The sequence below is a fragment of the Lagenorhynchus albirostris genome, chromosome 9 (assembly GCF_949774975.1).
Source record: "Lagenorhynchus albirostris chromosome 9, mLagAlb1.1, whole genome shotgun sequence".
Lineage (NCBI taxonomy): Eukaryota > Metazoa > Chordata > Mammalia > Artiodactyla > Delphinidae > Lagenorhynchus > Lagenorhynchus albirostris.
In genome coordinates, this window is record NC_083103.1 from 35,090,909 (window position 1) to 35,110,559 (window position 19,651).

At 40.9% G+C, this 19,651-nt stretch overlaps 1 protein-coding gene across 2 annotated transcripts in view; it reads right to left on the reverse strand.

Moving 5' to 3' along the window:
- Positions 1–19,651, reverse strand: part of NELL1 (neural EGFL like 1) — an 859,251-nt gene that overhangs the window by 442,332 nt on the left and 397,268 nt on the right. For both annotated transcript variants that reach the window (XM_060159518.1, XM_060159517.1), the window contains exon 13: positions 5,499–5,624. In XM_060159518.1, coding sequence (XP_060015501.1) covers positions 5,499–5,624 — 126 coding nt within the window. The remainder of the gene's footprint in view (positions 1–5,498; positions 5,625–19,651) is intronic.

Consider the following 19,651-nt stretch of genomic DNA (forward strand, 5'->3'; position numbering starts at 1 on the left):
AGCTGAAGATCTTGCCTCACTAACCATGAAATTCCTGGGCAAAGAGGTCATTTGTCACTAATGTCTTTGGCCATATTTCCTAACACTCATGACAGACACTAATTGTATACTGGACACATAAATGCATAAATGAATGAGTGAGTGAGTGAATGAATGAGTGAATCCGTCATTCAATAAATCAATGTACCACCAAAGCTCATATGTCTTCTTTAATTATACGCTCACTCATTTTTGGTTGAATGGAGATTTTCTATATGACTACTAACTTCTAAAATGTTAGCACCAGAGTAAATGACAAACTAAAAAAAAAGGAGAGAAAAAAATGGCCCAATGTACTTTGAAAACCAACTGAACAGTGGCAGCAGATACTTACTGATTTGGGACAGAGACTAGAATGATCTTTGGAAATAAGAATGTCAATAATGAGAAATGCCATGTCAGGAACTCATGGCAGACAAAAGGATGTCTTCAGGCCTGTCAACTTCTCCTAGCAAATTTCTTCTGGAAACGAAGCATCTGAAAAGACATCTTACGGTGGCAGATATCTGTTATATACCTCATTTATTACACAGACTACTAACCACTTGGGGGAAGAAGTCTTCTTTGCCAATAAAGAAATGACAGAAATTAAAGGTGTGGACCTGCTTATCTTGTAAAGAGCACATTTGGCCTAACAGGCTTATTTTTTTCAGGACACCAAGGTAAATGTCAGAGTTCCAGCTTACTATGGAAATGTCTAATGGAGGACCTTGAATCTGGTCTAGAGGAGAAATGACCATCGGGGAGGATGCTTGTCTCTTACCTCTCCTCATTCCCATCAATATTCCATATTCCCATTCACATCTCATCTATATTCCCAAATTTCTACTTTACATGCGCGCTAACATGCCTTGGTAAACTCCAATAGCTCCTCTTGGCTTGCAAAAACGTTCCAAATGCTCCAACCTGACAATCAAACACCCTTTTCTTATTGCGTTTTGCTTGAACTTCCATCATAGCACTCAGTACAATGTGTTTAATATCATCATTATTTTTTGAGACTACATTCCCCATCACATTGTGAACTGCGACTCAAAAATAAGGTTACTTTAATCAACAGCTCTTCATGTCAATGGACACAAAATTTGTTAAGAATCTACTGTATCATTTGCTATGGTATTTATTAGCACCATTCACCAAATACGTCTAATTGGCAAACCTAGGTACATGGTAGGAAGGCCTTTCCTCTTCTCCTTGTAGTTGTTTGAGGACTGGTAACTAGTTATAGTTAGTCAATGAGTTGTAGGTCAAAGGGATTTGGTTAGACTATATTTTGGCTGATACAAGATGCTCTAGGCTCTCTTTTCCCTGTCTTGGTGACTAGCAATGTTCACAATAGTGACTATTCCATCAGCTTACATCCCAAAGTCATTATGATAAGCAGAGCACCACTCCTGTTGACCAGTGAAATACATGAGCAGCAAACAAAACCTGATTATTTTAAGTCACTCATATTTGAGGTTGTTACTGCAGAACAGCCTAACCTGACGGATACAAGGGCCATGATAAATGTTTTCACACATATTATCTGATGTTCACAGTAACCTATAGGTACAACAGATATGAGCAATGTTTTACAAGTGAGATTTAGAGAAGTAAACAATTAGCCCAGGGTCAAGCAGCTTTATTCATTCCCTCATTCAATACTTATTGAGCACTGCCCTGTGCCGGGCTATATTCTAAGTAGCCAAGGTAGAACTGTCCTAAGGCAGAACAAGCCTGTTGAATAAAAAAAAAAAACAAAGTCAAAAGTTTAGGTGGCCACCTCCTAAAGGACAAGGATGGAAATGGTACAAGATAAAGTCAGAGAGGCAGAAAGGAAAAAAGTCACATAGGGTTTTAAATCAAAATAAGGAGAATTAATTTGATTTTCTGAGAAATGGAAAACTACAAGAGATCTTTAGAAAGTCCTGGTTTTACAAGTTTGCCCTCATCACTCTGTGAATAGAGAGTTACAGCAGAGCAAGCCTGGAGCCGCAGGTCCAGAATGGTAATCACTGAGGACGTCTCGTAGTTTGGTAGTAGAGGATATGGACGGAAATGGATGAAGTGGACGGACTTAGGACAGCGTGTGGAGGGTAGATTCAACAAGTCTGATGTACAGACTGAAAGTGGAGAGACAAGAGAAGGAAAGCAATCAAGTATCACCCGTAGCTTCCTGGCTTGAAAAACTAGATAGATGGTGCTTTCATTTGCTGAGATGCAGAAAACTGGAAGAGGAGGAAGTTTGCAGAGGTGGAAGGAAATCCAGAGTTCTATCTCATACATGTTAATATGAAATGCCTATTAAATACCTATGTGTAGATGTCAAGTTGAATATATGATTCAGAAGCTCAGGAGAAAGACTGGAACTGGATAGAAATTTAGGAGTTATTAACATAGAGATGCTGTAATGTCATAATACTGAATGGAGGCATCTGAAAAGACGATATGGATGAACAAGAGAAAAAGGTCCAGGGCAGGGCGCTACAGTACTGTAACCTTTAAGATATCAGCAGAGGGAGAAGAATAGCTAGGGACACTGCGAAGGTGTGACCGGTGACATAGAAGGAAAATCAGGAAATACATTGTCTCAGAAGTGAATAAAAGAATGTGCTTAAAAAAGGAAGATGTAGTCAGCTTTGCTAAATGCTGCTGAGAGGTCACAAGAGGTAAGAAGATTAAACTGAACAAAATGGAGCTCATGGTTGACCTTGATAAATGTACTCTCTGTCGAATGGTGCATCTGGAAGACTTAGTGGGAGTGGATGAAGAGGGTGTGTGAGGCAAGTACATGTAAGGAAGGCAGTAACCCCTGACGATGCAATTAAGACGTTTGCTATGAACAGAAGCAGAAAAATGGGCAGTATATAAGAAGAATTCTGGGATCAATGGAAGTTTTTTTTTTTAAGAAAAATATCTTATCCCCAATTCTATGACCTATGGGGGCAGTCCAAAAGCCCTCACTGAGATTTCTGACACTCCTGAGAGGAGGCCGTGGTGACTGTGATTGTTGCATTCATGTCGGTATAAGTGTACTTTGGGTGGCAGGGAAAGGATCGGAATGGTTACCTCTGCCCCTGAGGTCACGATATCCTATACACACATGTACCATTTCCCTCACTGTCCCTCATGTTAACCTGCATTCATTGGGGTCAGAATGGGGAGGGTCTCACCCAGTCTTCAAGGTGGCAGATTTTGCTGAAAGTTAGAGGGTCATGAGGGAGACTCGCCCTGCATACTGTACAGCAAAACCACCACAACAAAACCCCTCACACTAAATATTCCTACCCTTAAAAGTCCTTTCAGCCATCCTTTCACTGAGCAGTTTTCGTTGACCCCTGTCCTCCACAGCACCCAGCCTTCTGCTCTCTGGCTGGTTCCTCTCTCCTCCCTCTTTTATTTCTCTCTTTTGTTCTAACTTTTCTATTCTCTCTCAGACAAAATACATGCACAAACAAAACAAAAAGTTTCCCTGCAGAACTACTTACTCGTTGTTTTTTTTGGATGGTGTACCCACTGATAATCATACACTTGCCTTTTACTCCAAACAACACATTTCTATTTCTAAAAGTAACTCTGGAGCTAGTTCTTAAAATACTACATTTTCCATCTGGTTGCATATATACTGTACAAACTACCAGGCAGAGCACCTGTCCTTAAGAGGCTTTCAACAAGCACCAGCTCTTGTCTTCCTCCTTCAGTGAAGAAAATAAGAGCAGAGGTGCTACGTATTCTGATATAATTTCAACAAGGCCTTTCCACCCAGCAGTGCCTTAATCAGGTCTGAGTTGCATGATACGGTGCCTCTGTGTTGGGAGATGATCCACTGCCTTTGCCTCATGTTAGGGTTAACATAAGTCAGGACCTGGACAGACCACTGAGAACAGAACAAGACTCATCTGTAATATCACAGATTTTTAGACTATATTTGTTTACGGGTCCAAAAGAGTTTTGCCCCCTTAAAATGTTTGGATCACAGCATAATGTTTATGAAGTCTCTTTTTTCTCTGGGAATTTTGTAATAATACATAAAAGACAGGTAAACAATATTTGGTCTACTGCAGGAGTCAGAATCTTGCATCAGTCTGAAATCCTTTAGCCAAAGAACAGTAACGTAAAAATATACAACAATCAATGGCAAAAGTATTTGGACATACAAACATGCTTCTCAAACTTTTATAACTTTTTACAACTCTGAAAAGGCCATTCAAAATAAAATATATTGGGGCTTCCCTGGTGGCACAGTGGTTAAGACTCCACCTGCCAATGCAGGGGACACGGGTTCGAGCCCAGGAAGATCCCATATACCGCGGAGCAACTAAGTCCGTGTGCCACAACTACTGAGCCCGCGTGCCACAACTACTGAAGCCCACACGCCTAAAGCCCATGCTCCACAACAAGAGAAGCCACCGCAATGAGAAGCCCACATACCGCAACGAAGAGTAGCCCCCACTCGCCACAACTAAAAGCAAGCCCACGTGCAGCAATGAGGACCTAACACAGCCAAAAATAAATAAATAAATAAATTTTTAAAAAATTAAAATAAAATAAAATATATTGAGTGGAATTCCACTGTGAGTGAAAATAAATTTAAAATTTTTTTAATAAATTAAAATAAATGAATTAATTTAAAAAGAAATCATTTTTTTATATATCAGTCATTAGGACAAAGAGAAAGATGCCAAGAGTCAGAGAAATACACAGCATGACTGAAATCCTGTATTCAGGGAGCACCTTCCTTATAGGTTACAGATTGGGCATTTAAAGACATTTCATCCCAGAGAAGAAAGACTCAGAATCTTCTACCACCCTTAACCAATTTACTGTTCCTGTCTCTGTGTTCGTGATTTGAATGATAATGGAACCCCAAACCAAATGCCCACCAAGCCAGCACTGCTCACACAGAGACAGTGACCACAGTCCATGGAGTTCCAGTTTTGTATTCACAGCCCAGTGATAAAGGGAAGAAGAGGGACAAAACTGACAATAAGCATATGTCAGTGAAAAGTCTTGACTGGCTCCCATATACCCAATCCGTGCCCACCAGATACTCTCGCTCCTGCTTTAAATTTAACCTCTTACCTTTCCCAATGAGAACAAAGTACATTTTCTCACATAAAAACACATTTCACCTTGATGGAAGGAAAACAGTTTGATACTTTTCTCAATTTGGAACTGATGTCTCTCTCTAAGTCCTTCAGTGTTACCATAGGCAACTGGGTCTTCAATTTCAAATCATATACCCATGCACGCACGCACACACACAGAGACAGAAATACTGGGAGTGGAAATAAATTAGGCAGACAAAATTTCTCTTATTATCACTTCATTCCTAAAAAGTTGATGATAAGATAGTGCAAGAGAAGAACTAGTTAGTTGAAAATAGTACTTAGTGTACTTAGAGCTAAATGTAATGACACAGACACGGCACAGAGAAGGACTGAATCAGAAAAGCAACATTGCTTCTTAATGCTCACCGGTACAGGAGAAGTCATCCACGCGAATGTATCCTGGGACACAGTCACAGCGATATAACCCAGGCAAGTTGACACACACAGTGTTGGCATGACAGTAATGCATCTTAGCCGCACACTCATCAATATCTGAAGGAGGAAAAAAAGAAGCAATATCACGGTTAGTCAGATGGTTGAAGCGGAACGTAATCATCTTACAATGAAATTAGAAAAAGCGAATGCCCATTGAAGCCAAGAGAAAAAGCAAGATGTGTTAAACACAAAAGCTTAAGTGCAAATTCAGCTGATGCAGAAAATCCCATCTTAAACTGAAAATATTTCTAGAAAGATGCATGGTGGGACACAACAGTGAAGAACCTAAGTATGAAGACTGAATATGTTATTAGTAATCTCTAACCAAGAAAGACGCTTGTTTTAAATGTCCAAAATCAAGGAGTTCTGTGGCCAGGCATTGATACCAATGAATATTTATTAGGTATCCACTGTACATGGTGTTGCTTTTATCAGAGAGAGAAAGGGAATCGAGCCCCTCTCTGCTTGTTTTTCTTACTAACACATGCTTTAATCCATCTGTTACAAAATGATGGTGCAGCCACTTTTTCCCACGTTGTACTGTGAATACTGACTGCAGCCACTGTCTAATGCAAATTAATGTCTTTCACCCCTTAACCTGGAGATGCATCCCATGTCAAAGAATAATGGGCTGATTCAACAAAAAAGATCTTTTCTCTTTGGAATGGAGATCAGAGCACCACCTGCTTTCTCATAAAAAGTTCATGGTAAGAATTAAGATAATCTACAACCTTAAGTAAAGAGTTTAGTATTTTCTGGAATTTATGTTTTCAAAAATGGCTTTACAGCAACCTACAGATTCAATGCAATCCCTATCAAACTACCAATGGCATTTTTCACAGAACTACAACAAAAAATTTCACAATTTGTATGGAAACACAAAAGACCCTGAATAGCCAAAGCAATTTTGAGAAAGAAAAATGGAGCTGGAGGAATCAGGCTCCCAGACTTCAGACTATACTACAAAGCTACAGTCATCAAGACAGTATGGTACTGGCACAAAAACAGAAATATAGATCAATGGAACAGGACAGAAAGCCCGGAGATAAACCCACACACATATGGTCACCTTATCTTTGATAAAGGAGGCAAGAATATACAATGGAGAAAAGACAGCCTCTTCAATAAGTGGTGCTGGGAAAACTGGACAGCTAGCTGGACAGCCAGCTTCAATAAGTGGTGCTGGGAAAACTGGACAGCTAGAACACTCCCTAACACCATACACAAAAATAAACTCAAAATGGATTAAAGACCTAAATGAAAGGCCGGACACTATCAAACTCTTAGAGGAAAACATAGGCAGAACACTCTAGGACATAAATCACAGCAAGATCCTTTTTGACCCACCTCCTAGAGAAATGGAAATGAAAACAAAAATAAACAAATGGGACCTAATGAAACTTAAAAGCTTTTGCACAGCAAAGGAAACCATAAACAAGACGAAAAGACAACCCTCAGAATGGGAGAAAATATTTGCAAATGAAGCAACTGACAAAGGATTAATCTCCAAAATATACAAAGCAGCTCATGCGGCTCAATATCAAAAAAACAAACAACGCAATCCAAACATGGGCAGAAGACCTAAATATACATTCCTCCAAAGAATATATCAGATTACCAACAAATACATGAAAGGATGCTCCACATCACTAATCATTAGAGAAATGCAAATCAAAACCACAATGACATATCACCTCACACTGGTCAGAATGGCCATCATCAAAAAATCTACAAACAATAAATGCTGGAGAGGGTGTGGAGAAAAGGGAACCCTCTTGCACTGTTGGTGAGAATGTAAAATGATACAGCCACTATGGAGAACAGTATGGAGGTTCCTTAAAAAACTAAAAATAGAACTCCCATATGACCCAGCAATCCCACTACTGGGCATATACCCTGAGAAAACCATAATTCAAAAAGACACATGTACCACAATGTTCATTGCAGCATTATTTACAATAGCCAGGACATGGAAGCAACCTAAGTGTCCATCAACAGATGAATGGATAAAGAAGATGTGGCACATATATACAATGGAATATTACTCGGCCATAAAAAGAAATTTTGCTTTACGGAAGAGTGGATATCATGAAAGTCAAGAGGAAAAATGTTTCAAGAAAAGAGTAATGGTCAGTTTTGTCACGTGATGCTGAGAAAGTTGAATAAGATAGGAAGAGAATTAACCATTGGATTTGGCAAGAAGTTCACTGCTGCCCTTGGCCTGGTAAGAGTAGTTTGGGGAAAGTGGCTGGCAAAGCCTGACTGGAGTCAATTAAAGAAAGAATGAAAGATGAAGGAGACAGAGAAACAAGGCAAACTTTTTGAGATATTTTGTCATCAAGGGAAGAAAAACTGAAGCAGTAGCTCTAGGGAGGCTCGATGATGAAAGACAGTCTTGTTTAAACACTCTCTCGTGATGGAAAAGATCACAGTGAGTTTACACGCCATTGGGAATGATTCAACACTAGTGAAGAAAATTGACAGTATAGAAGAGAGAACAGATCTTTGCAGAAGTCAAGTCCTGGGGAGGCAAGAGGAGTTGTGTTCCAGTCCACAGATGGAGGAAGTCATCTTTACAACAAGAATGAAACCAAGAGATAAGGGAAGAGGTGGAGATAAGTTGGCATATTGGGTGGTGGAAAGATGAAGTAGTTCTCCTTTACTTGTTTTTTTATTTCCTCAGTGAAACGAGAAGAAAGAGAACTAGGAGACGAAGGAGGTATCGGGTGTTTAAGGAAAGGGGAAAAGTTATGAAATAATCATTTTGGAAAGAAGAAAAGATAATTTACTACAGAGTATACTAGGTGGCTGCAGAGGCATGTGTGATTTGTGGCCATAAATATTAAGTGAGAGCAGTCAGCATGGCCATGTGTTTTTTTCCTGTCTCATCCAGGTATCTGGGGTAGGGGCAGGGTACTTGGAAAGTTAGGTGTACCCAGAGATGAGTTTTTAAACAAACAGGATGGGTAAAAAGAGAAATAAGGGAACTGAGGTTGCAAAAAAAAAGAGCTGATGATAATGAGATGCCAAGGAACCTCAGCTATTAAGGACAGAAGTGACGACAGTAAGATGGATGTAGACAGTTGAAATGTACTGCCCAGATCTCTCCTCACAGCTGAAGAACTTATTCCCCCAGCTGCCTGAAGTACCGCCTGCTAACGATCTTCAGCTGTTAGCCTTTTAGGAAAACTGTCCTTGACTGAATCGAGCTGCCTTATCCTTAGTTACACTGCCGTCCTCAGGACAACCTTCAATGGAGGCTGGTTCTCCTTTACCCCAACTCAAGGTAAGTGTAAAGGACTATCCCAGGTTCAGAGAACTCATTGAGATGAGCTAAATCCGCCCTCTGCCCAATCCTGTATCTTTCCCTTCCCCCATATATGTTCACCCCTACAGCACTCCCTAACAAACTTCCTGCATGCCAGTCTCCATCTCAGAGTTTGCTTCCTAAGTGAACCCTAACTGCAGCAGGAATCCTGATGGAGGCAAGGAACTATGCCAGTGAGAGTACTGGAGCGTGTGAGCTGGAAAGCTAGGAGATGGAGTTATAGAGTAATGTGCTTGACATTAAGAGTTCAAAGGCGATTTCGTTGATTACAAGGTCTTTCATATGACTATGTGAGAGTAGAAGAATCGATCATTGTAAGTGAGAGACTAGGACACCAAGAAAAGCCAGGTATAGGAAGGGGCTAGTCAGCATTAGTACTGTTCATCCAGTATTACCAGTTTTCCTCTTCCTGGGCACATAATACAACTGTACTTCCCCATCCTCTTCAAAATTAAGCATGGCTATATGACAAAGTATGAATCTGAGCAGGGGCATACCACCCCAGGGTGGAAAGATTAAGGGCTAGCATCAGGCTTAACGCATTTCCTTCTTTCTTTTTTGGAAAGTATGGGAGCACAGAGATGAAGTCTCTTTCAGCCTGGCTCCCTGAATGAGGAGCAGGTCACCAGACCAGCATGATGGACACGTTTCATGACCTAGAAATATGCTTTTGTTAGTTTAAGCCACTGAGCCTATTCTGACTAGTACAAAGAATGACCATGAGAAACATCTCAAAGAAGATCATTAAGCTTGACCTTGAAAGATGAACAGAAATTCAGCTTAGAGATTGGAGGTGAAGAAACAGAAGGGAAACTACAGGGGCTAAACTTTTTGTCATTGCAGAGTTAGAAAGGGAGAGGACCATTTAGTCTGTACGTTCAAAGAACACTAATTAGCCCTCTACTACACTCTGAGGCAGAGTGATGAACAAAACTCCATCATGGACCTCATAGCCTGGCAAGACACTGAGCAGAACTTATATGTTCTACCAATAATGTGAGATCAATTCATGGGGATTTGACCTAGTCTGAGAGGTTCAGAGAAGGATTCTCTATGGAAGTGATTGCTCATCCAAGACCTGAAATAGAAATGAAACAGGTGAAGGGGAGGTGAATAACATACCAGATAGAGAAGAATAAGAAGAATTCGTTAGAGGAGGCAACTTTGCCTAGTTGAAGAGAAACTGGAAAGATGAGCTTGGGCCAGACCCTGCTGGGTCCTGGAGGCCACGTAAAGGAGCCTGGGCTTTAATCACGGTGGTGACACAGTCCAATTTCTGTTCTCAAAATATCACTCGGCTGTAGTGAAGAGAGTGGATTGGAGCAGGGCCAGCTGAAGGCTAAGTCACACTGGTATTTTACCCACAGAGATGCAGCCACACTGAACTCATTCTGTACTGCTAGGATGCCCAGCCATGTTTTAAGATGAGAAACTAGTCAGGACTTGCCTCAGAGGCAATTCAATCTTCCACCCATGGGCCACAGCTGCCAACCAGGCTGCTGATGGCAATGACTGTTTCTCTGTCACGGACCCTTGTCAGCTCCTCCCAGAGAGAAACTCCTGACTCATCTCCCTCAGGCCACTGCATAACTGCTGAGAGCTGTCTGCCTCATCTAGATTTGAAGGAGTTACTTGGCCATAACAAGTTTATTTTGATTCAAACAACTAAGCTATCTCCTTGTTTCATAGGATGCCAAGGCCCTGAGTAAAAATATTTTCAAAAATCAGAAAGGGGATGTTAGGAAACCCCAGAGAGAATTTCTCACATAGGTTTATCCAACCCTTGCTCTCTGCGAGTCACCTAGGACCCCATGGCCACACATCCCTGCCACTCTGCTGATGTGTCTTTGAGTTGCTTTTGTTTTCAATTCATACCATTGGTAATTCCAGCCCTTGCATATCTAATAATGCTCTGGTACCAGTCCAGAAAGAGGAAGAACCAAAGTAAGGCAGAAAAGTTGACAAATGTACCAGGAAATTAAACTGTCACAACCTTATCTTTGTTGCTTATCTTCTATCACACAAACAGCAGATATAAAAATCAGTTCCTGGTAAAAATGAGGGTAGGGAGAGAAAAAGTGTTGAGAGTCATCGGTTAGGTCCCTTGAGACAAGAGGATGGAAGAAAGTAAGGAACTGACAATTCCCCTAGTTTGAGGATGGGGACAGGGGATGGAGGGGAGACACATCTGCCTAAGAAAGATTGCCTCTCCATCCTCAGGGGAAGGCACAAGCCTGGAGACAGTTTCAAGAGGATTCAAGAGTGCTTCACAAGCAAGTCTGGTTATGCAGAGAATCAAAACAGAATTAACATCTTCAGAGACCTGGGATAGCCTGAGAAAATCTTGAGACATAGAAAACAACTGAGATTTTTCAAAACGAGCCTAGGACAAATGCTTTTTGTTCACAGACAAAAGATCCTAAAAGGTCATGAATAGTTACCCCAAAAAAAGAAAGAAACAAACAAACAGAACTCTCCAATTAAAGAATGACCTGATGCTCAGAGAGAGAAACTGAGTGAGCCCAAAGCAATGAGCGTTTTTTTCTTTTTTTTAATATATAAATTTATTTATTTATTTTTGGCTGCGTTGGGTCTTCGTTGCTGCACGCGGGCTTTCTCTAGTTGCAGCGAGCGGGGGCTACTCTTCGATGTGGTGCACAGGCTTCTCATTGCAGTGGCTTCTCTTTGTTGCAGAGCACGGGCTCTACGCGCACGGGCTTCAGTAGTTGTGACATGCGGGCTCAGTAGTTGTGGCTCGCAGGCTCTAGAGTGCAGGCTCACTAGTTGTGGTGCACGGGCTTAGTTGCTCCACGGCAGGCATGTGGGATCTTCCTGGACCAGGGCTCAAACCCGTGTCCCGTGCATTGTCAGGTGATTCTTAACCACTGTGCCACCAGGGAAGTCCCACAATGAGGTTTTTAAATATAAGCCTGAAAAGCCATCTGACTTTTGCCCAGGTGGTGATGGTGCTTTGCCTAAAGCAGGTCCCTCTCTCAAGCAATGGTCCTTTCCAGTCTCATATTTACCCAAAAGCCAGAAGACAAGAAGAGGCAATGTCTGAGACTGAACTTCAAAGGAGAAGTTGAACACACTGAAGGCCAGGCTCAATCTAAAGGTTTGGATCAGTCTAGCAAGAATTTCTAAGAACCACAGTTAAGCTGACTACCAGAAGGATGAATGGATAAAAATTTTAAAACATATCATTAAGCACAGTATGATACCAAAATGAATAAGAGGCTAATAGTTGCTAATCTCAAAAGGTAAAACTAGGAACAGCCCCTAACACCTGGTTAATACCCAGCAGCTGTCATTTCAATATATGAGACACTATGCTAGGTACTCCACAGGTAGCATCCCATCACCCCATTTATTCCACTTGACTACTTACTATAGGAGAAAGATACCCCATGTCAAGATGAGGAAACCAAGGCTCAGAGATTATTAGATCACTTGTCCAAGGCATAAAGTCAGTAAGCCTAAGACCCTGGGTTTGAATCCACAGTCTCCCTTCAAAGTTGGCATCGATTTCACTGGGCCAGTTTTAGCCCTCCGTAACTTTTCGATCCTGTGACTATGTTACACGTGGCTGATGCCATCACAAAGTGTATGGAAACAGGCAGATCTCCAAATTCTATGTCCATGTACAATACTGTTCATGACATTTGTTTTGTATTACACTCTCTGTTAAAATAGTAAAGCTGTACTGTGCATCACCGCTTCTGTGGCTCTTTTATAATAAATCCTAACACTTTCAAATTTTAGACTCCAGAGATCCAGGACCCCAAAACAGGTGATAGCATTCTGCTCTGAGCTGGAACCCTTGACACAACCTTAACTCAGGATGCTTAAGACTACTGAAGGCCCCCTGTAGGATTAGAAACTAGTGACAAAGGGGCCTGGGTCTTTTATTAAATATTGTTAGAGAAACACCTATAAACCCCACTGCAGTATATATCAGCTGGAGTATAATGGGGCTCAGATTGTGATTCCTTCTTATAGATTGCTTGTCACCTTTGAAATATCAGTGCTTGTCCTCTGTTGGTCTTCTGGGGTAATAAAAATACATGATTTATGTCCCTTCCCAGGAAAATAAAGTAGTTTGTTTTCGTTTTAAGAAGGTATGCCTATGGACTTTCAAGTGAAATCTGATGTGGCATGATTCTTCACATATCACCAGCGTCCATCTGCATAAGACTGTTCAGAAGAAACAGAGCTGAATTTGGCATCGTCGTCATTAAATTAGAGTGTAGAGCTTGGGTAGCAAAGATAGAAGCAGATGCAAAGAATTCTCTAAATAAAACAGTGTGATCTACTCAGACTAGTTACATAAGAATTTCCTAGAAAAAGGCAGCCTAGAGAGGGTTGGATGCAGAGAGTGGGGCGAGGGGGGAGTAGGGGGAGAAGTTATGCCCCACTCCCTGTGCACATTTAAAAAAGAAACAGAGTAAACAAAGAAAATCAATATTTATTGAGACTGTGCTCTGTGCCTAGAACTGTGTGCATCTCATTTCATTATCCCCAACCATCCAATGGACTGCCATCAGAAACGACAATGGAGAGCACCTACAATTTCACCCCAGGTTTCTGTGACTTCAAGAGCACACTTCGGGGCTTCCCTGGTGGCGTAGTGGTTGAGAGTCCGCCTGCCAATGTAGGAGACACGGGTTCGTGCCCTGGTCCGGGAAGATCCCACATGCCACGGAATGGCTGGGCTCGTGGGCCATGGCCACTGAGCCTGCTCGTCCAGAGCCTGTGCTCCGCAACGGGAGAGGCCACAACAGTGAGAGGCCCGCGTATCGCAAAAAAAAAAAAAAGAGCACACTTCTTCCACTCTGACTGTTGGACACGAGTGCTAGATTGACAGTCAAGAGTCAAGCTCTATTCTTGCTCTTTCTATTAGTTAACCCTAGCACTGGGCACTTCTCTAGACATCAGTTTTCCCATTTATAAAATGGTGAGTTGGATCAGAGAGCATCTAAAGACTTCCCTGGTTCTAAAGTTCTCGACACATTCAGGTGTTTCTGTCCTCACAATTCATCATAAACCCTGCCTCCGTAGCTTTATATTCTGGGCCACCCGCTTTCATCCTGTTTCAATGAGCTTGAAGATGTTCCAGATGTCTTTTCCAAGACACAAGTCCTAGAAAATACTACTAAGATGACCTGAACCTTCACACTGTTCCTTGATACCTGTTTCAACTGAGATGGCGTCTCCCCAGAAAATGAAGAACAGCCAGGACTAGCAACAGACATTCAAACAAAAGCACAGCTCGGGACAAGCCCTCCAGGGACTAGCAAGATAACTCGCAGAGCAATTCTACCAGACTTTAATCTCCTGACTTTTCAGAAATCATGAGTTATAAAAACATGGTGGCACTGGGATTGATATTAGAACTGTCAGTACTCTCCCAACTGTGTCACACTGGGTATTTTGTAAAGTGGGGGCCTATATGGTCTCTGATTTGAACTTATAAAAATCCAGTGAAGCAGACAAGATATGAATTATTATGACCTCTTTCAATGAGAAAATAAAGACCTAGAGAAGAATTCTGACTTGCCCAAAGGTACACAGATAATCAGTGAGCTGGTAACAGAATCAAGGTCTTCTAACTCTGGAGTTAGTGCTTTATCCAATGTTCCGTGCTTCTCTATAATTATTGTTTTCTTCCTAAAGCAAGGGGAGAGAAATTAAATGCCTATGGAATCAGAAATATAAACCAAATGCCAACAGAAGCCAGGTAGAAGATATACGCGCAAAATATGCCCCTTCCCCCAAATAAATAAGGTATATATTATTTTTCCTAAAATATAAATCAATCCCTACCTACCTACCTTTCTCTCCCTTCCCTCCCTCACTCTACCAATCTCTCTCAATCGTTTTCACTTCTCTACTTCCAAGAACAAAGAAATGATTCTTCTCTTACAAGGTAAAAAACACTGTGCAGGGCGAATGATACATGGAAAATGACACTAAACCTCAGTGGCGGAAAGACAGTGGAAGAATTTGAAATGTTATCTTCACTTTACAGATGAGAAACTAGGGCCATAGGAACGGAGAGTTAATTGTCTAAGGTCCCATAGCCAGGAGGCGTACCTGGACTGCCGGGATGTGAATTCAGGCAGCTTGACTCCAGAGTTTGTACTCATCACTCTGTAGTATTGCCTCCCAGGGACTGTGGGCTAGATCTCTGATCTTTCTAGAGAATTTTCATACCCTAGTATTAATTTAACTTTTTAAAATAGTGCCTCCATTTTTTTTTTCAAATATTTTGAACCAAGCAAAACACATCTGCCTATCAGATTCAACTCCAAAATGTCTGTGCCTTGAAGCATGTTATCACAAGGAGCTTTGGGGAGCAGGGGGGTGTAAGAGAGAGGGGTGGGAAGAGAGAGAGAGAGAGGAAGGAGGATGGAAGGGAGGATGGAAATGGGCATGGAAGGAAGGAGGAGGAGAAGGGAGGGAGGGAGGGGAAGGGAGAGAACATGACAGGAAGTAAAGACAATATAGGAAGGCAAAGAAAGGAGAAAGTAAGACAAGAAAAGAGAAGAGAAAAATAAGACAATCTAGGGAGCTTCCTATATAACGTCTATGGACTGAGTTATGTTCCCCCAGCAAATTCATTATGTTTATTCACTAACCTCCAATGTGATGGCATTTGGAGATGGGGCGCTTGTGGGGTAATTAGGTTTAGATAAGGTCATGAGAGTGGTGCCCTCCTGATGAGATCAGTGCCTTTTAAAGAAGAGACGTGAAAGAGCGTACTCTCTCTCTGCCACGTGAGGACACAGGGAGAAGGCAGCAATGTGCAAGTCAGGAAGAGAGCCCTCAGCAGAGCCCAACCCTACTGGCACCCTAATCTCAGGCTTCCAGCCTCCAGAACTGTGAGTAAGTTTCCGTCGTTTAAGCATCCAGTCGACGACACTTTGTTATGACAGCTCCAACTGACTAATACAATAACCCTTTCAATTTCTGTTGCCTGGTGAGATGAACTTTTACATCATATTCCAAGATATGTGTCAAACAAACATGTTGCCTGCCAGATCAAATATCTGCAGATTAAAAATTCAAATAACCTTTTGGTCATCCCATGCATAGTAAAGAAGTCTTCTCACACAGGGTTAAATACATCATAAGGTAGAAGTTAGATCGTTGGATCTTCTGATATTTTAAAAGTATTTCCCATATACAGCTATGTCAGATATTTGCAAATTCATGCTAAGATGTTTTCTCCCCCTGCTGGGCTCAATTTCAGAATTAAATACTGTCATAAAGTAACATCTCTTTGTGCCACTGGGAATCACAGCACACCAATTTTTAGCTGACATCGGAAGAGCATTGTAAGATACCTCTCTATGATTTTTTTTTTTCTCCCAGGCTGGTTTTTCTGACCTTGGAGAGCATCCACAAACTGATGCTGAGTATCTATCTGCAAGGAAAGAAGTACGTTGAGTGAAAGGTGACTCGTTCAGCTTTAGCCGTAGGCTGTGCTCCAGCCTGCCTGAATCTATTAATATCTGAACCCTACTTCAGCCAACGGTACCAACAAAACGACTGAGCGCTTCCAAAAAGATCCAAGATTTCCTCCTGAGTTATGAATCAGTTGGAAATGTGGAAGCTATATGGTCTCTTGCCTTCCCTGCCCCTGGGAAAGCAAATTCAAGAGCTATTAAGAGACTGCTGAGTTCCAGAGGCAGTAACGATTCCGAAGGTCAGTGAGATGTGGTCCTTGTATTCTGGCTTTTATACTAAGTGAAAAAAGCCAGACCATACAGAACCAGTCCTAAGCCAGGGAAGAGGCAGTCAGCTGAACATGAACAAAGTTCTACCGGAAAAAGAAGCGGCTAATTCCATCAAAAACTACTGAGGAAGGTTTCACCCAAAAGATGTTCGTTGTGGGTCTTGAGAAGGTAAGAAGAAGCCTTCATAAAATGTTGACGGCCTTCCCTTATCACTCTGATTGGGCAGCAATTCTTCTTTTTCCTCCAGCTTTATTAAGACATCATTGACATATAACATTGTGGAAGCTTAAGGTATACAATGTGTAAATTTGATACACTTACTGTTGCAAAATGATCACTACCACTGCCTTAGCTGACAGCTCCATCAGGTCACATAATTACCATTTCTATTTTGTGGTGAGAAGACATCAGACCTACTTTCTTAGCAGCTTTCAAATACATAATACAGTATTGTTCATTATAATCACCATGCTGTACATTAGATCCCAAGAACGTATTCATCTTATAACTAAGAAGTTTGTACTCTTTGACCATCAAAAGATGAATGAAAAAAGATGTGAGATACACAACACACACACACACAATGGAATATCATTTAGCCACAGGAAGGAAGTCTTACCATTTGCAACAACATGGATGAACCTTGGGAGTATTATGCTAAGTGAAATAAGCACTTCTCTCTCAGACAGAGAAAGACAAACACCATAAGATACCACTTATATGTGGGATCTAAAAAAGCCAAACTCATAGAAATTACTAAACTGGTGATGACCAGGGGCTGGGAGTTGGGAAAAATGGAGAGATGTTGGGCAGTTATTCTTTTGCTTTACAAAGATACACAAAAGTTAGCCAAGAGTGAATGAGATGGGAGACTGCAGCACCACCAGCTGCATCTACATCCTCTTTATCTCTGGTTGCACTATTCTTTCTACAGGTAGCATTTATTGATCACTACTTTGTGCCATAGTTATGAAGCACTTTGCATGGATTAACCCATTTCATCCTCACAAGTACCACATGGATAGGTATATATTAATACTTTCATTTCATCCTCACAAGTACCATATGGATAGGTATATATTAATACTTTCATTTTAGTTTATGGAGGGTTAAACAGCGGGAAGGTGACCTCAGAGAATTTGAACCTTGGTATCTACTCTATTCTGCCTCTCTACAAAGCCACCTTAGCTTCCCCTTCCTCATCCACTTTCCTCAGTTAATTAAATAGCAATTTCCTGTAGCCACAATTTGTCAAATTATTTATTCACCACCTTTCCCATGCAGTCAAAATAAAGGGCACAGAGGTCTCAGTCTTTTAAAAATAAATGATTTGGTGCCAGAGGTTTATATCTGATTCACTACAGCATCAAATTAACCAGTGATTAAATACCAGGCTCTGAATTACACAAACAAACAGGCGCCTGTGGACCTATGGGCAGTTCGTTAATGAACACAACCGGGTTTCAATAAAACCAGTCCTTGTCTTCCAGCACCTGTATGAAGAATGATGATCAGCTGAATGTCCTCAGGAGGGACAGCTACTTCTCTGTGCCTTTCCCCATATGAAGAGATTCCTTAGATGCAACAATCTTCTTGAATTGAAATCAACATTATTCCCAACTCCAAATTTTTACACATCTGACTGAATCCATCTTATCTATATGAAAGCTGAAACCATAAAGCATTTAAAGTGGTCCTTAAAATTCACCAAGTCCAGACTCCTATGAAAAGTGATTGTTGAAAAACTTTAAAATAAATGGATGAAGAGAAATGAGAAAAAATCCACAGAATAATGACTCATAACCCACTTTCCTCTAAAAACGCAATTCAAAAGTACAATGGAAAACACAATTCAAAAGGAGGAAAATGGAAGAGAATCGGGTTTTCATACAATCTACTGGTCTTGAACTACTTTTAAATGGAAGAACAGTTTAAAAAATAATAATAGTTAATGTTTGTGTAGCATTTACCAAGTACCAGGTACTGGTCTACATTTATTAACTAATTTAATTCTCATAATAACCCTTTGAAGTAGGTTTTTCATAATTTCAAGTCTATAGATGAGGAAATTGAGGCATGGGAGACTAAGCAACTTGCCCAAGGTCACCCAACAAGGAGGGGGCAGAGCTAGAACTCGAGTCCAGGCAGACCTGGCTCCCAAGGTAACTTTAATCTTCACACCCTCACTCTCAACCGGGCTCTTGGGGGAGTGAAAAAATCTTAGCTATTTTTAAAAGTTTGTGATTCTCCAAAGGGCCACAGCACAGGAGCAGATATATAGTATATCTCTGGTATTAAATTTTCATGAGTAAACGATAAGGGAAAAAATGTCAAAAAGACACCTTAGGGGGATGACAATGAAAAAAACATTTACGACACATTGCTCTATACTGAAGTAACTCCATTTGGAATAACATCTAAATTGGAAGCTCAATATAAAAAACAGAATTAAACCCTACACCAAATTAAAAAAGCTTCTATACGTCAAAGGAGACCATCGACAAAATGAAAAGGCCACCTACTGAACAGGAGAAATATATGCAAATCATATATCTGATAAGGGCTTAATATGCAAAATATACAAGAACTCATACAATTCAATAGAGAAAAGTCAAACAATCTGATTAAAAAACAGAAGACCTGAACATTTTCCCAAAGAAGACGTATAAATGGCCAAGAGTCCCATGAAAGGTACTCAACATCCCTAATCATCAGGGAAACACAAATTAAAACCACATTGAGCTATCACCTCACACCTGTCAGAAGGGCTCTCATCCAAAACACAAGAAAAAACAAGTGTTGGTGAGGATGTGAAGAAAAGGAAACCCTTGTGCACTGTTGTTTAGAATGCAAATTGGTGCAGCCACTGTGGAAAACAGTATGGAGGTTCCTTTAAAAATTAAAAATAGAACTACCACATGATCCAGCAATTCCACATCTGGGTATTTATGCAAAGGAAATAAAATCACCATCTCAAAAAGGTATACACACCCCTGTGTTTACTGAAGCATTACTTA